The following is a 13,958-nucleotide window of genomic DNA, read 5'->3' on the forward strand; positions in this document are numbered from 1 at the left end:
CCAGTCCGCGCCTGCGCAATAAATGAAAAAAGAATTATTATGTTTTCAGAGCAATTATGTGGCTAATTGATAAAATTAATATATACCGAGGTGTAGTATTCACTCCTCGATGCCGGGTTAGCAATTTGACCGGGTTTTAAGGGAAAAAATTACTGATACGAGACGAAACACGTCCACAGAGGTACATCATGCCTCCCCTGTGGCGTATGGCGCCCATGGCGATGAGTCAAGATGGCCGCAACCCCCTCCCTCACCCATCGTTCTCAGACCGTAAGGAGCACATTGGCACGTTCGAGTGGCAAAATACAGTGTCTAATAAGTGATTGATTAATTCATTGAGTGGAAAATTGAGGAGAAAATGAATACAAATGCAGAAAACACCTCGGCAACAGGGAGTGAAGAAAAATTAAACCCGAAATCTTCCAAACGACGACACATTAGTGAAAGTCATATGGAGGTAAGAATTGAGGTTATATTTTTCGTTGTTATTACTGATCCCTGAATATCCGAAGACTTCGGATAATCTTCCCCCAGTGAAATACTGTTCAATATGCCAGTTCTTTAATTTATATCTCAATATTAAAACGTTAAAAAATATTTTTGTAATTAAAAAAAAACGGAATTTAATTAAATATTGGTGATTGAACATGATTGAATCTGTTGGATAATCTCTACCAAACTGTAAGAAATATTTCAATATCTTTAATGTAGTTTTATTTTCCCATAAATTCATTAGGTAGACGCTGTAAATGGAATTGAGGGTAAAGTGAAGAGAAAACATGCTTTTAAACGTTCGAAGAACGTTGAAGGAGGAGAGCACAGAAAGGTTAGTGACGGGGAAAATTGATTGTAAGAATATAAGAAATGCCAATTAAAAAATTAATCCCTCTCTCTCTCTCTGTACTAATTTAGATAGCCGTTCCAGCTCACCGATATACTCCTCTAAAAGAAAACTGGACCAAAATCTTCACACCGGTCGTTGAACATCTCCAGTTGCAGATACGTTTCAATCTGAAAACTAGAAACGTAGAGCTTCGCACAGCCCCGGAGACCCCAGACATATCAAATTTACAGAAAGGAGCTGATTTCGTCAAAGCTTTTGTCATAGGCTTCGAAGTCGAGGATGCAATGGCCCTTCTACGTTTGGACGATTTATTTGTAGAAACGTTCCAAGTGCAGGACGTAAAACCATTGAAGGGAGATCACTTGTCAAGAGCAATAGGACGATTAGCTGGTAAAGGGGGAAGGACAAAATTTACAATTGAAAATGTCACGAAAACACGTATTGTATTGGCAGACACGAAAATTCATATACTAGGATCATTTCAGAATATTCAATTGGCAAGAAGAGCCATTTGTAATTTGATTCTAGGAAGCCCTCCCTCAAAAGTCTATGGACAACTGAGAAATGTGGCCTCACGTGTTACGGAAAAATTCTAATGTACGTTCTTGTTAAGATTAAAATTAGTAATAATAAACATAAGCAAAAAAATTGCCTGAAAGATTGTTTTTCATGTAATTATCTCTATTACGTGTCATTCATTACTTATTTCAATTTAATAAGTCGTTAATAAATCGTTTAAACAAATTCTGTAAACTAATTTCGTTTTTGGAGAATAACTTGTCCTTGTGCTGCACAGCGTAGTAAGTCAGCAGGACACGAAAAATCCAAAACTAAAATTCAAACATTTACAAGACTTCTATGCAGAAACGAAGATAGGTAAATAATGGACTCTGTATAGCATCTTTTATTTAATTTGATTTATAAAAGAATTTTATACTTATATTTACGTGGTACTTTGTTAATGACCAGTCGTCCATCGTAACTGAGTGAGGCAAAAGTCCACGGATCAGCTGATGACCATTCAACAGCATAAACACTGTCTTCATGCTCTTCGTATTTACCAATGACCCCATCGTCCATAACTTTTTTATCACTCACTGAGTTCTCCAATGAGATATTCTCACCATAGGGCTCTGACGATACTGAAGGAATGCTAGAAAGAATGACTCGAGAATCACTGCTTGATGTCAACACCAGCTGATCGTGAAAACGATTAATTCGAATTTTCCAGACCCAATGGGAGTGTTCCATTCGGCATGCTAGTGGTGCACTGGGTGATCTTATGTCCCAAAATTTCATATATCCGTCGTCTCCACAAGTTGCTAATATGTATTGCTTATTTATGTTGAAATCCAGATCTCTAGATAGATATTCAAAATTTTTATGAAACTTTCTGTCAAATATTCTTGTTGATACCTACCTTATTATTTGAGAATGCGCTGACAGGATTGTCCAAGCTTCCTCTGATGGACTTCTCAAGTCCCAACCCCTGATATTATTTTCATTGAGTGTTACGAATTGATTACAACCATTATGAGGATTCCATTTTCCCGTTGTGAATCGAGGCTGTCCTTTACCAGCCAATGTACCTACTGTTGAAACCTTAAAATAGCGCAATATAAATCATTATTATTATTAAACTATTATTTAGTTTGCTATTTAGTTCGGTACAAGGTTGGGAATCAAAATGAGTGCAAAAAAATTGAAAAAATGGCCTGTCTGGCCCATTTCAGGATTAATACCTGAGGAGAGGCTTCATCAAGACTCAAAAGAACAAATTTGTTATCAACCACTGCCATTGCCTTTCCACCATCCACTGGATGATAAACAATTGTCTTCAATTCATTTCCATACGGAGTTGTGTCGAGATCCGCCAGTTTCTCCAAACTATTTTCCATATCATTGCGGATGACTCCATCATTTTGGCTGATATCTGGGAGTCTCCACAAGGCGCCCTTCATTACACACATACCCTCATCTGAAATTCAACACCCCGAATCTCTAAACTAATCATTCAAATGAACCAGCTTTCTCCTATTTACCATTTAAAGTACTGTAGGAGGTAATTAGTTTATCCGCGTCTGTTGTCGATGCTTCCAGAGACCATATTTCTCCAACTGTGTGGTGATAAACTTGAGTTCTCAATGTATTTGTTTCGTCATTTAATTCCACCAAGTGCACTTGATTATTCGCCAATTTCAACGACTGAGTTCCAACGAGAAATCTGACTATGTCAGTTTCAGCATTTTGCGCTGATAAAGCACGCGCCTGCAAACAGAGAATTTATGATGTTAGAACTTTCATCTTTCAATGCCACTCTGAAGGATCTTCCACTCAATAGTGAACAGCATGTTCAACCCTATTACTATCATTCTATTCACACACAATGCATTCACCTTATCAATTCATTACTTCTTACTTTTCTCTACTGGCAGCTCGCCCTTCAACTCGTGCATATGTAACCATGTTATTTAATTATTGTTATTGATTTTGTGCATTATTTTGCTTGCAGACCTTTAATATTCATTATGATCCAGTCACAGAGACTATTTGATATTTACAAGTTTCTCAGATTGTTCAGTGTACAACTTTTCAAAATTGTTATTTCCAATTCTTTTATTAACCTTCCTTAAAGAATAAACATTCTTAAAATTAAAATGGCGCTCACATGAAAGCTCTGGTATTCAACTCCAAAACTAGAAAAGCACTTCACCAGTGAAAATCTAACCAAAGCATTGGGACATTCTCAAGAAATACAGATATTTTTGGGAGGTCCATGAAACCAAACTTTTGGGTGCTACTGTCTTACGAATAAACATTAATATCGTACAAATCTAAACAAATCACCTGAAACTCTAACCCATAGATTACGGGATTGTTGTTGTTGCTATCCATTGGAGTGAGCTCCTTTCAGCTGATACTCCAAGCAGTCTCTAACATAACCTCGAAACTCTATCGAAAAAATAACAAATCGTTATATCGAGCCATATTAAATGGTTAATCACATTAGAGATTAGATAAAATCATCAGTGTATTAACGATATAATTGTTGCCGAGTGCTGTAGCCTTGACGTGAATCAAGTGAAACATTTGTCTTCGTTCTCCTCTCCTCGTGTCACTTGGTGTGGGTGAAGACTGCGCATGCAGTGTTGCATTGTGTACATACACATCGTGAACCTACCACCAAGAAGATAGAAGTCAAGCTCACTACCAATAGGTGGGCACATGGAAGCACATGTAGAGTGTACATATACATTCGTTGGAGGGACTTGATAGCGTGTGGTCTAGTGTGTGAAGGGGAATAAGGGGAAAAAGGTGGGGACGATAGCTAGCCAACCAGCCAGCCGTGGGGTCACCAAATATAATAATAATATATATGCAATAAATTATACTTGTACCAAATTGAACCACAGTCTCGCGCTCTACAGTCGGACGCAAGTGGCAGAAATTTTTGTGATGAACCTCCTCAGTCTAGTGGAAATTTTTAAATAGTGTGGACTTATTCGTTAATAAAAACAGTGGTCCATTCCTGATGGAGATGTTGTGGTCCAAGGCAGGAGTAAAACGTCTGGATGACTTTTGATCATCGTCATAATATATTATAGTGTCCTTACGTCCATGTGTTTTTTTTTAGTCGGAAAACATCGTGAAGCTTCAGTGATATCAAATGGGATAAAAAGGTATGTCGTGCATCTGTGTACACCTGTCCACTTGTGTTTTGTTAATTGAAAAGTGTGAGTCTATATCTAACACTACCACCCATTGATTAATTAAACTTTGTGGACTGTTATTCCAATGAGATACATACTTATCGTCTGGTGAAGTAATTGTGACAATGGATTTTTCCTTCAATCAAACATATTTTGCAGGATGAGAAGTGACGACTGCTGTCTTGGCGATAGATATGTTTTTTTGCTGGCAAATTTGCTTTAATTGTTACAATAATCCCTTCATGCCATCGTGGCAGTGACACTGAGAGGAACGGTAGAGTAAACAGGACAATTTTGGGATGGAGTTAGTTATCAGAGGATTTTTACATCTGAAAAATATAAACCATTTCACATGGAGCCAATGATCAAAGTACTCGAACATCCTTCAGGATGTTTTTCTGTAAGCTGCTAGAACATTATCGATCGGCTTGATGCAAATTTACCGTTTTTATATTTCATCATCAGTCAATAACTGCAATTCCGTGACTGCAATAATTTTTATACCTTTTTCTTAAACATTTCGAAAGATTTACCGGAGTATAAACAAAATGCAGTGAAATGGTTACACAGCGATGAACCTCGATAAGGTATTGAATAATAATAAACTGTATAAGCGGTACATTTTTTCGTTTCACCGCAGTCAAGAATTCACGTATCACCACATTATAAAAATACAAAAATTGCCTGAAAAGAATTAGGAACCTGCAACACCTGAATCGTTCAGCTTGTGCACCATACGCTGAGAACAACAGAAACTATACCCTTGAAAATTTTCAGGAATAAAATATCGTATACTTAGGACAGAATTTTCGAAAGAAATTTAGTATTTACTCTAAAGGCGAGGACAAATCCTCGATGGCAACAACCTGATTTGTCAAAGCAAACAAAATTTATTTAACTCTATCGATAGCTCACTTAACAGTAATTCAGCATTAATATCCATTAATATTCAGCTGAAATATTTTGATAGCTCACGTGAATTAATGTGAGCATTTATTCTTTCTATAAACCAACTGTCTTCATCTTCCGGATCAGTACAAACTTTCTTGGCATGAGATCGACTTCAATATCGTGTCCAAGGAAATTACCTCCTGTAAAAACCTTGTGATGTTACCGCACAATACGGTAATTCATTGAAATTTGTACTGTTACTATTGTCTTATCGAATGGTGTTCATGGCCGAATGACCAAGTGAAATCGATAAATGATTCGAGTGAGATTGATCAACCGATTACCTGAACTCACAACATTTATCAGTTAAAGACGATGATGAACTATATTGACAATGATTTCGAGATTTTTTATCTTAAACGTTTCTCTGAATGTCTAGATTTTAAAATGTCAAATGAGCATTCAGGTGGAACATTAATATAGCCAGAGCAAAAATACTAGACATTCGAATTTGAGAAAGAAAAAAATGTTGTTCTGACGAGTCGTGAATTTTGTATTGATTATTGCTAATTGCAGAACCGGACGTGGTAGAATCAATTTTTTATGCATGAAAGTTTTGAAAACTTAGAGTTCCCCTCTTTGTGATGGATATTGAAAATTGAAAATAATCCAGGAATATCCGAAGCATAGAAAATTACTCGTCTGTGTGCTTCAATTTTATGGTTGATGTGCCACCGGTCAATAAAGATGTCTAGCAATATCGCTGAGTACTGGTAAAAGTTTTTTATCTGTCAAAAATAAAGCTATGTAAAATCTATGGATTTCAATTTCAACAATATGAGATTCAGTGTCGAAACAATTACTCAGCGAATTGTTATTTGAACTTAATACAGAGTATTGACCGTGTCAATATCACGATACTTGACTTTACCAAATTGTATGACAGTAGATTTCGCTGTCTTGGATTGTTAAACTCATTGTCACCGAATTGGAACAGTATTGGTAGGGTCAACAGGCCAATTGCCAATCGTGGAGGGGAATTCGAGTTTCGTGGTGGGTTTTAAAATAAAAGGAGAATATAAATGAAGGCATTTATGGCTTTCATACTTACAAAAAGGCTTTTCTCAAAAAAAAAAAATATTTGAAGTCGAAATAGCGAAACAAAGAAACTCCAAATTAACTGGAGAGCTGAACGCAGCAGAGCCTTCCAATTTACCATTCCAATCGTATATTGCAGAGAATTGTTGCAAAATTATCATTGAATTATTCATGCGATATTTAATATCTCATCCGGAAATTCTCCTGTTTACCCCTCGTCCTCAAAAAAGCCGAAGGAAAAGGGGAAACGTAAATCCTCAAGCTAGTATATTTCTTCTGTACGCAATCCTCAACTTATTAAACAGAAAAAAGTTAAATAGGGTAATCTATTTGACTCATCAATTCGATTCAATAGGGTCCTACTTCAATTTCAATGAATACACAGTTATTTGTACAATAAACAGAGAGTGAACCAAAACAGCCATTTGTACCGGTTACCGGAAATTCCGTCGACTTTCGTCACGCTTATATAGCCAACTATTTGTAATAGACACAATAGAATTTCCGTGTCACTTCGATATACTTTCAAGTATTCGAGAGAATCATCGTTATTGCAAAAGAATATCTGCAAGGTGAATTAAATATTAATTCATCTTCGTCATCTGTCCGAGTAAGAATGCTTCAAGTTCCGTTAGTTTAGTACGTACATATGTGTGTATTTTTTCACGTTAAATTGCTCATGATGACGTTCAACAACTACACCATGTATAATACGTAATCATAAAGAAGACAATCATGGTAATTATGCATAATTACTCGGTCGCATCACAACAGAGGGCAATTAATTCAAATTGTACTCCTTTACAATTACGAGCAGAACCACTAACCCAGGGTGTGAAGAATTCAAAAGGCAAAATGGGCACTTCCCTATTACATATTTACAAACAATTCTTCAGTACATACTGTGTCCATTCTCTTCTATATATTATTTTGAAATTTTTCCGCCTGTGATATTGTTGAGAAAACAAAATCGACAGAACTGAATGCCTCCAGTAAACGTCAAGTCAACACGTAAAAAAGAATTTATTTTCGCTATTTGTTTATTGCTATATTTTTTTTTGCAAAATACCTCTTTGCGGGATTGAAAATTCATTTTTCCAGACGAATCGCTCTCAGACGGTTTTCCTTAGGGTTCATTTATGATCATTAAACTGCTCGAGGAGATGATTAACTTAATTATGGCTCAGTGGGCTCTGTCAATAATTATAAACATTAAAAATTGATTGAAATTCTTTCTTGTGGAAGATGAGAAATTTATGAAAAATACTTGATCGTTAGAGGATTTTGGTTAAGATGATGTGCCACATAATCATCCGCTAGAACAACCGGATTGCGATAATTGAAGCTTAATCAGGTTCCTTGGGGAATGATTCAACTGGGGAAATATAATTTTGAAATAATAAATACTTCTGTGGAATAAATAAATACTTTCAGAAAATATTCTTTTTCGTATTCTTTCTTTTTTCTTTCTCTTTGAACAACCAGGGAAAACATTTATTCCCTCCATCTAACTGGAACATCTTCGGAATAATAGAGGAAATCGCGATAAATATTGTCATTTACGGTCAACCCGATGTGATTGATAGCTGCTGTTAGTAAATTGTCCTTGAAATTTCACATAAAAAAGATTGAACTTTCAACAATTTTTTAACAGTGCGTAAAATTGACAGTACTTGAAGCTGTTTAGAAAATTAACATGGGAACAAAGTGTCTGAAAGTTTAGTGACTCAGGATAAAAAGTTTTATTGTTCTGCGAGTACATATACAAATGTCCCCACAATATCTCAAGTTCCATTTATTTTAGGTGCCCATTATAAAACGAGAAAATAACGTTTGAATTAAACAGCCACATAAGGGAGTTCACCAGTACATACACTTTTTATATCAAGTTCAAGAGAAAATAATGGTGAAAAATCCTTTTAACATTGCACTGGTTTTTGTCGCAGGCAGTAAACAATGAAGCGGAAATGGAAATCGTCGCAGTGAAAAAACAGTTTCACCATCAGGTTCATGGATTCAATTGGCATTTCGGGTAGTGAAGTAGTTGGATTTTATGATTTCTATTAGTCGCCTAAGAGGTAAAATACTGGGACAAGCGGGGAGAATGATGACTGCTATGGCAAGAACACCCTGTAAATCGGCAACCACCCAGCAACAACAGCAACAAACATTCCGAGAAAATAATAATAGTTACAGTAATACGAATCGAAATTATTGGGATATGCAGAGACAGCCATCGTTACCATTGACTTACACCAGGGCTCAACATCGCCAGACAATTGATCACACTGGTAGCTATAAAGCTTTATCTTTCAGTCTCATCAGCATAGACGATTATCCATTCGCAATTATTCTTAATCATTTACCTAATAAGATCTCTAAGCTTTTTCCTCCCTATGGTTTATGTTTTCCCATCAAAGACCTGAATATTATTTTCCAGGTAAGAGAAAGAGTGCAGTGGAATTGTTGCAAGAATCTAAAGCTTTTTACGTGAAGAGTGAAATAGTACTGGATCGGAAGCAAGAGTTGAAGAACAGTGGACATCTCCAAGTTGCTCCATCAACAAATGCTGGTGCACCACCACGATTACTCCGAAAGTGTACAAATATAGTTTCGTGCAGCGTTAATCTGCAGCAGCAGCAACAACAGCAATCTTTGTCAATGAGTTGCAGTTGTGCTGGAGGTTCAGTTGGATGCAGTCGTTCAAGTAAAATAAGCGATGGTATTTTGAGTCCTCAACGTACACTGCCCCCGGTACTACCCCCAAAGAGTCCACGACTGATATCGGTACCGCAGAGACGGGCTATATCGGGTCCCCCAAGCACTGCAGGAGGCGATCAGCTTCAGGCAAAGCTACGAAAATTATTGAACACGGATAGCAAAGAGAACATTCATTTTATTGACTCACCAGGATCAATAAATAATTACTCTATTCGTGGTAATGCCAGTAACGTAACATCACTACCACCAAAATCACCATCTCCATCACCATCTCCATCCGGTCAATTATCTCCAGCGGTTAATTGTCAATTATCTCCACGATCAGGACAGTCTAATCTGTCAGTTGAAGTACGATTTAAATTTGGTAGAAGTCACTCACACTCTCACACATCAACGAAAAATCACAATAAATCCAATAGCGGTATTAGCTCACCACCGGCAATTTGCCAGACCACAATTTGCCATAAATCGTTACCCGATTTGCACACCAGTGCACGCCGACGTGCATCCTTATCACCTAGAGCCTCTACAAAGTCTTCGAGCAAGCCTATCAATGTTAATGTTAATTGCCCTGATTGTGAGACCAGCTCGGATTATTCAGATCAGAGTTTCAAGCGGGACTCGATTTGTTATCAGAGTTCAAGACATATGAGAAGATCAGTGGGATCAGCAGGGGGAAATGATGCCAACAGTGTTTTATCATCGGGTGGACGTACACAAAAATCATCGGGATCAAGTAAACTCAGTCATGGAGCAACAGCCAGAGATTCTGGTGGCTCATCGGGTCACTGCACTCATCGCAGTGAACCGCCACCACGAATTCAAGAGTGTTGGGGCCATATACGTCGTGACAGTGGAGCTTCAACTCAACACTCGACCGATAAAGATCGATCCAGAAGAGGCAGCAGTCACGTTAGCGGTGGAACTCCACCTACAATTTTACGGAACTTGAGCATCGATGACTCAGAGAGCAGCAATAGTCCAACTGATTATAGTTCTACTCGCAATTTAAGATTCTCGGATGGATGGAAAGAAGGACGTGGTCGTCCAATTCTACGATCCAAATCGGACATCAGTGATCGCTATTGGCGACATGATAACAGCGGTGCCAATACCGAGCGCAAGAAAAAACCGAAACAACAACATGTGCAACAGCAGCAACAACAACCACCGCCACCACCACCACGACCACCAAAATCCATCGCCGAGTTGGAGAATTTTTTCGATCGTCTTGGACTTGATTCGGATAATTATGATCGTATAATTGTACCATTGTCAAATTCCTCATCACCCGTATTCTTCGATAGTGTTAGTTCAGTTGATTCAGCCCTGGGATTGTATTCGTGGTCTGGTCACAATCAATCGAGTAGTAATAATGATGGACAGTGGCAGGGAAACAATTGTAGCGCAACTAATGAAGAAACTAGTCAGAGAGTGAGTGATCCACCGAGCATTGTCGAGAGAAATGCTAGAATAATAAAATGGTTGTGTCAATGCCGAAAAACACAATTTGGGTACAGTTAAAGAGGAAGGGAGACGAAAAAGTAAAGAATAATAATAATCTTGGTGCTCATTTTTAATTTACATTTTTCGTTTATTCCATGCACGTGCCATCGCAGCTTGCTATCATCAGTCAGCAGTGCTTTTTTCGTATTCAATTGAACATAAATATATTTTCAGAATTTTTTTTCAAATTACGGCAATTCCAAACAATTTTGTAATTGTAGTAGCTGAAAATGACTATTTATCATCCGTTTTATCTGATTTTTTTTTCTTCTATTGTAAAGGATATATTGTTATTCTGTTGTCAAATCATTTTTAATGTTAACAAATTCGCTAACTCATCATGTGCTAGTTAATAAATGAATGCGCATAGAGGATTGTTCGTGGCACATAAGTGATAGTAAGAGATTTCTGAAATTTTATTGAAAGGGATGATAACTATTAATTGATAATTATTTTAATCCTCGGATACATTTTATTACCGAATGACAATTCAGCTACAGTTACAGGGGAGAAAAAAAGCATGAAAATCTTGGTGCTCGTTTATGATTTATATTTTTATTTTCCAGGAACCATTGGCCATAGTAGCTTGCTAGCATCACTCATCGATGTTTTTCCATTATTCATTACACAATAGATCGTATACATATATGCTATTTCAATTTTTTTTTCAAGTTGAGGGAATTCCAATCAATTTTTTAACTATCGCCTCGGAAAAGTGTTATTTATCATCTGTTTTATCATTTTTTTTCGTCTATTGAAAGATGTATATTTATTCTGTTATCAAGTTATCCTTAATGTCCAAAAATTTGTAATTGATAGATGAATGAACATAGAGAGGTGTCATTGACACATAAGTGATAGTAAGAAATTTCTGAAATTTTATTGATATTAAAAAGGATTATAAGTATCAATTGATAATTATTTTAATCCTCAAATGCATTTTATTGCCTGTTTGATTGTTGAAAAAGTGTATTTTCGTCAGTGTTTTTTTGTCAAAGTAGAAGATATTTAAAAACAAATTAAAAGAAAAAGGATGCCTTCAAGAAATGTGTGAAGATAAGTCTCAATTAATTGTTGATTGTCCATAGTTTTGATTATAGAATAGATAATTATTTCACGTAGCCTTAAAAATGGTTAAGATCAAAAGTTGCGTGATGACATTCCGAAACGAGAAAATTGACAAATTGTTCTTCGAAGAGATATATTTAACCATGATATACATTTAAAAAATATATATATACATACTTTTTCATTTTTTATTTTTTGTTGGACAAATTAGTTGTCACGAAGAATGAACAGAAAACTAATAAAAAATTAGTCGCATTTATATATGAGTGCATGAATTACAATAAAAAAAATCAATAAATGAATATACAGCTGATGATATCTGAAAGAAATCTAATCAAATGAGTTTTGTAAAAATCACCTGATTTTGTTTTATCCGATTGCACATTACATTCAAGTCGCATACTGAACAGACTGACGTGCTATATTTTTGCGATATAATGCATAATCAGCAATTTATTCCCAACCGTAGAATTTACACATCAGCATTTATTAGGTTCTCTCCAATTGATCGACACTAACGCAATGTACAAAATGCTTGTGGGTTGATAAAAAACAAATTCAGAAGTTTTTCTTCTTTAACAAACGTAAAAACAAATAGGCACATTCTTCATGCTCGCAGACATGCAAATTAAATTCTTGGGAATAATACAAAGATGGGCAAAATATAGAAATGGACATTTAAGGAATAGGAAAATCAACAACGAATGATGATTGCACACTTTTAATGATAATCAGCAAATAAAAAAGAACTTGCATGAGTGAATAATGTAGAGAGAAATCATTTTAAATACTACTGTATGGATTCACTTGACATGATTTTAGCATAGAACTAGCCAATATTCAGACCTATCCAGAAATATGACAACGCATTGAATCGATTATCAAATGAATTATTCCACTTCAAGTGAGTCAATGGCCGGCCCTCGCCTTCTTCAAAAATAATTTTTTCTTATGCGATATTGAGAGCACTTAGGTCTTGAATACATATTATGTTTGTAGATCAGATGAAAATAAAAATTTGGAGGTGTCATAAACAAGAATTGGGTGACCATAAAAGGAGTTAAAAAAATATTTTGGGACTTTGTTAATTAGAATGAATAATAATAGAATAGATAATGGAAAGAAAAAAAAAACTTCAAAACATATCGACGGTGAAATTTCCAAGAAATTAAGAGATAGTTTTTCTAACTTGCGAATCAGAAGAATCGAAGTAAATTTTAAAGAGGACGAGGATCAGCCATTAACTCATTTGACATCGAATACTTCAAATATATTTAAATACTCTACAAGATTTTGTTTGTTAATTGTTGGTAATGCGCAGAATAGGCATTCACATTGATGAGTCGATTATCATTACAGCCAATAGCAAATAGCTTGTGCAAATACACACAATTGCCAGCAAACAAGAGAATCAAGTTGTAAACAATAATAAAGCAACAATTCCGTGAAGGAGAAAATACATTGTGTCTACCAAATGAACTATTTTAATAAAAATAAACGATCGAAATTTAGAAACAACGAAATTATAAAAATACTCGGAATTATTCTACCAAATATCGCAGTGAGTTTAATACACAATTCGATAACTAAATTCTGTCGATAAATTTTCTATTTTGTGATGATTTATGAAATAGCACCATAATATCGCGATAATCGTTATACACACGCATTAACGAAGGGTAAAATATCAAATATCTTCTTTACATTATTTTTCTTGTTGTTTATAAATATTGATCTAGTCACGTGGATAACATAATTGTTAGAATGATTTGCAAATAGAAAATAAAGAACAAAATGTCTCATTTAATCCTCAAAAATTTGCGATAATACAGTAATAAATTTAATGTAGAATTAATTTTTTTGGGTAATCAGACCCGATTAAAACCAAAAACACAAAAAATTTTCATGTTATTGATAGTCGTACCTCTGTATTTCGATTTATCTAGAATACAATTTCGAAATTACCAATTTCCCTTTGTCTTTCCCATTATTTTACGATTATGAATTCATCATTGAATCCACCATTGAATGGTAGGTAAATATAATATATAAATAAACTATCGGGATCGCAAAATACAGACTGCTTTTAGTCTATTCGAATTCCTCGGATACAACTTGCG

General features: G+C 35.6%; 3 protein-coding genes across 6 annotated transcripts; 2 read left to right on the forward strand and 1 right to left on the reverse strand.

The window, feature by feature from the left end:
• The first annotated feature begins 236 nt into the window (after positions 1–236).
• LOC135165374 (RNA-binding protein pno1) lies at positions 237–1,588 on the forward strand. Its single transcript, XM_064126605.1, has 3 exons — positions 237–457; positions 737–826; positions 913–1,588. The coding sequence occupies exons 1-3, from the start codon at positions 359–361 to the stop codon at positions 1,438–1,440; spliced, it is 717 nt and encodes a 238-aa protein (XP_063982675.1). The 5' UTR covers positions 237–358; the 3' UTR covers positions 1,441–1,588.
• A 145-nt stretch (positions 1,589–1,733) lies between these two features.
• LOC135165371 (EARP-interacting protein homolog) lies at positions 1,734–4,044 on the reverse strand. 2 transcript variants are annotated; one of them, XM_064126602.1, is made up of 6 exons: positions 4,026–4,044; positions 3,692–3,796; positions 2,887–3,112; positions 2,587–2,822; positions 2,265–2,446; positions 1,734–2,204 (listed from the first exon to the last, which is right to left on the reverse strand). In XM_064126602.1, exons 2-6 carry the CDS (start codon positions 3,737–3,739, stop codon positions 1,763–1,765), a joined length of 1,134 nt encoding a protein of 377 aa, XP_063982672.1. In that variant the 5' UTR covers positions 3,740–3,796; positions 4,026–4,044; the 3' UTR covers positions 1,734–1,762. The 2 variants fall into 2 exon arrangements, with proteins under 2 accessions (XP_063982672.1, XP_063982671.1); XM_064126601.1 differs by lacking the exon at positions 4,026–4,044 and adding an exon at positions 3,884–4,021.
• Positions 4,045–4,153: 109 nt separating this feature from the next.
• On the forward strand, positions 4,154–13,808 carry LOC135165370 (type-2 histone deacetylase 1). 3 transcript variants are annotated; one of them, XM_064126597.1, is made up of 3 exons: positions 4,154–4,524; positions 8,490–8,834; positions 8,984–13,808. In XM_064126597.1, the coding sequence occupies exons 2-3, from the start codon at positions 8,597–8,599 to the stop codon at positions 10,786–10,788; spliced, it is 2,043 nt and encodes a 680-aa protein (XP_063982667.1). In that variant the 5' UTR covers positions 4,154–4,524; positions 8,490–8,596; the 3' UTR covers positions 10,789–13,808. The 3 variants fall into 3 exon arrangements, with proteins under 3 accessions (XP_063982667.1, XP_063982668.1, XP_063982669.1); XM_064126598.1 differs by lacking the exon at positions 4,154–4,524 and adding an exon at positions 4,606–4,954; XM_064126599.1 differs by lacking the exon at positions 4,154–4,524 and adding an exon at positions 5,660–5,679.
• Positions 13,809–13,958: the final 150 nt, after the last annotated feature.

Source organism: Diachasmimorpha longicaudata, chromosome 8 (assembly GCF_034640455.1).
Source record: "Diachasmimorpha longicaudata isolate KC_UGA_2023 chromosome 8, iyDiaLong2, whole genome shotgun sequence".
Taxonomy (NCBI): Eukaryota; Metazoa; Arthropoda; class Insecta; order Hymenoptera; family Braconidae; genus Diachasmimorpha; species Diachasmimorpha longicaudata.

Excerpts from the sequence above, each read along its gene's own strand:
- LOC135165374 (XM_064126605.1), top strand. The coding sequence starts at position 359 with ATGAATACAAATGCAGAAAACACCTCGGCAACAGGGAGTGAAGAAAAA. Across the intron at positions 458-736 it reads TTAGTGAAAGTCATATGGAG|GTAGACGCTGTAAATGGAAT; the intron begins GTAAGAATTGAG and ends TAAATTCATTAG. Across the intron at positions 827-912 it reads AAGGAGGAGAGCACAGAAAG|ATAGCCGTTCCAGCTCACCG; the intron begins GTTAGTGACGGG and ends GTACTAATTTAG.
- LOC135165371 (XM_064126602.1), bottom strand. The coding sequence starts at position 3,739 with ATGGATAGCAACAACAACAATCCCGTAATCTATGGGTTAGAGTTTCAG. Across the intron at positions 2,823-2,886 it reads CTCCTACAGTACTTTAAATG|ATGAGGGTATGTGTGTAATG; the intron begins GTAAATAGGAGA and ends GTTGAATTTCAG. Across the intron at positions 2,447-2,586 it reads TTGATGAAGCCTCTCCTCAG|GTTTCAACAGTAGGTACATT; the intron begins GTATTAATCCTG and ends CGCTATTTTAAG.
- LOC135165370 (XM_064126597.1), top strand. The coding sequence starts at position 8,597 with ATGATTTCTATTAGTCGCCTAAGAGGTAAAATACTGGGACAAGCGGGG. Across the intron at positions 8,835-8,983 it reads CCAGACAATTGATCACACTG|GTAAGAGAAAGAGTGCAGTG; the intron begins GTAGCTATAAAG and ends ATTATTTTCCAG.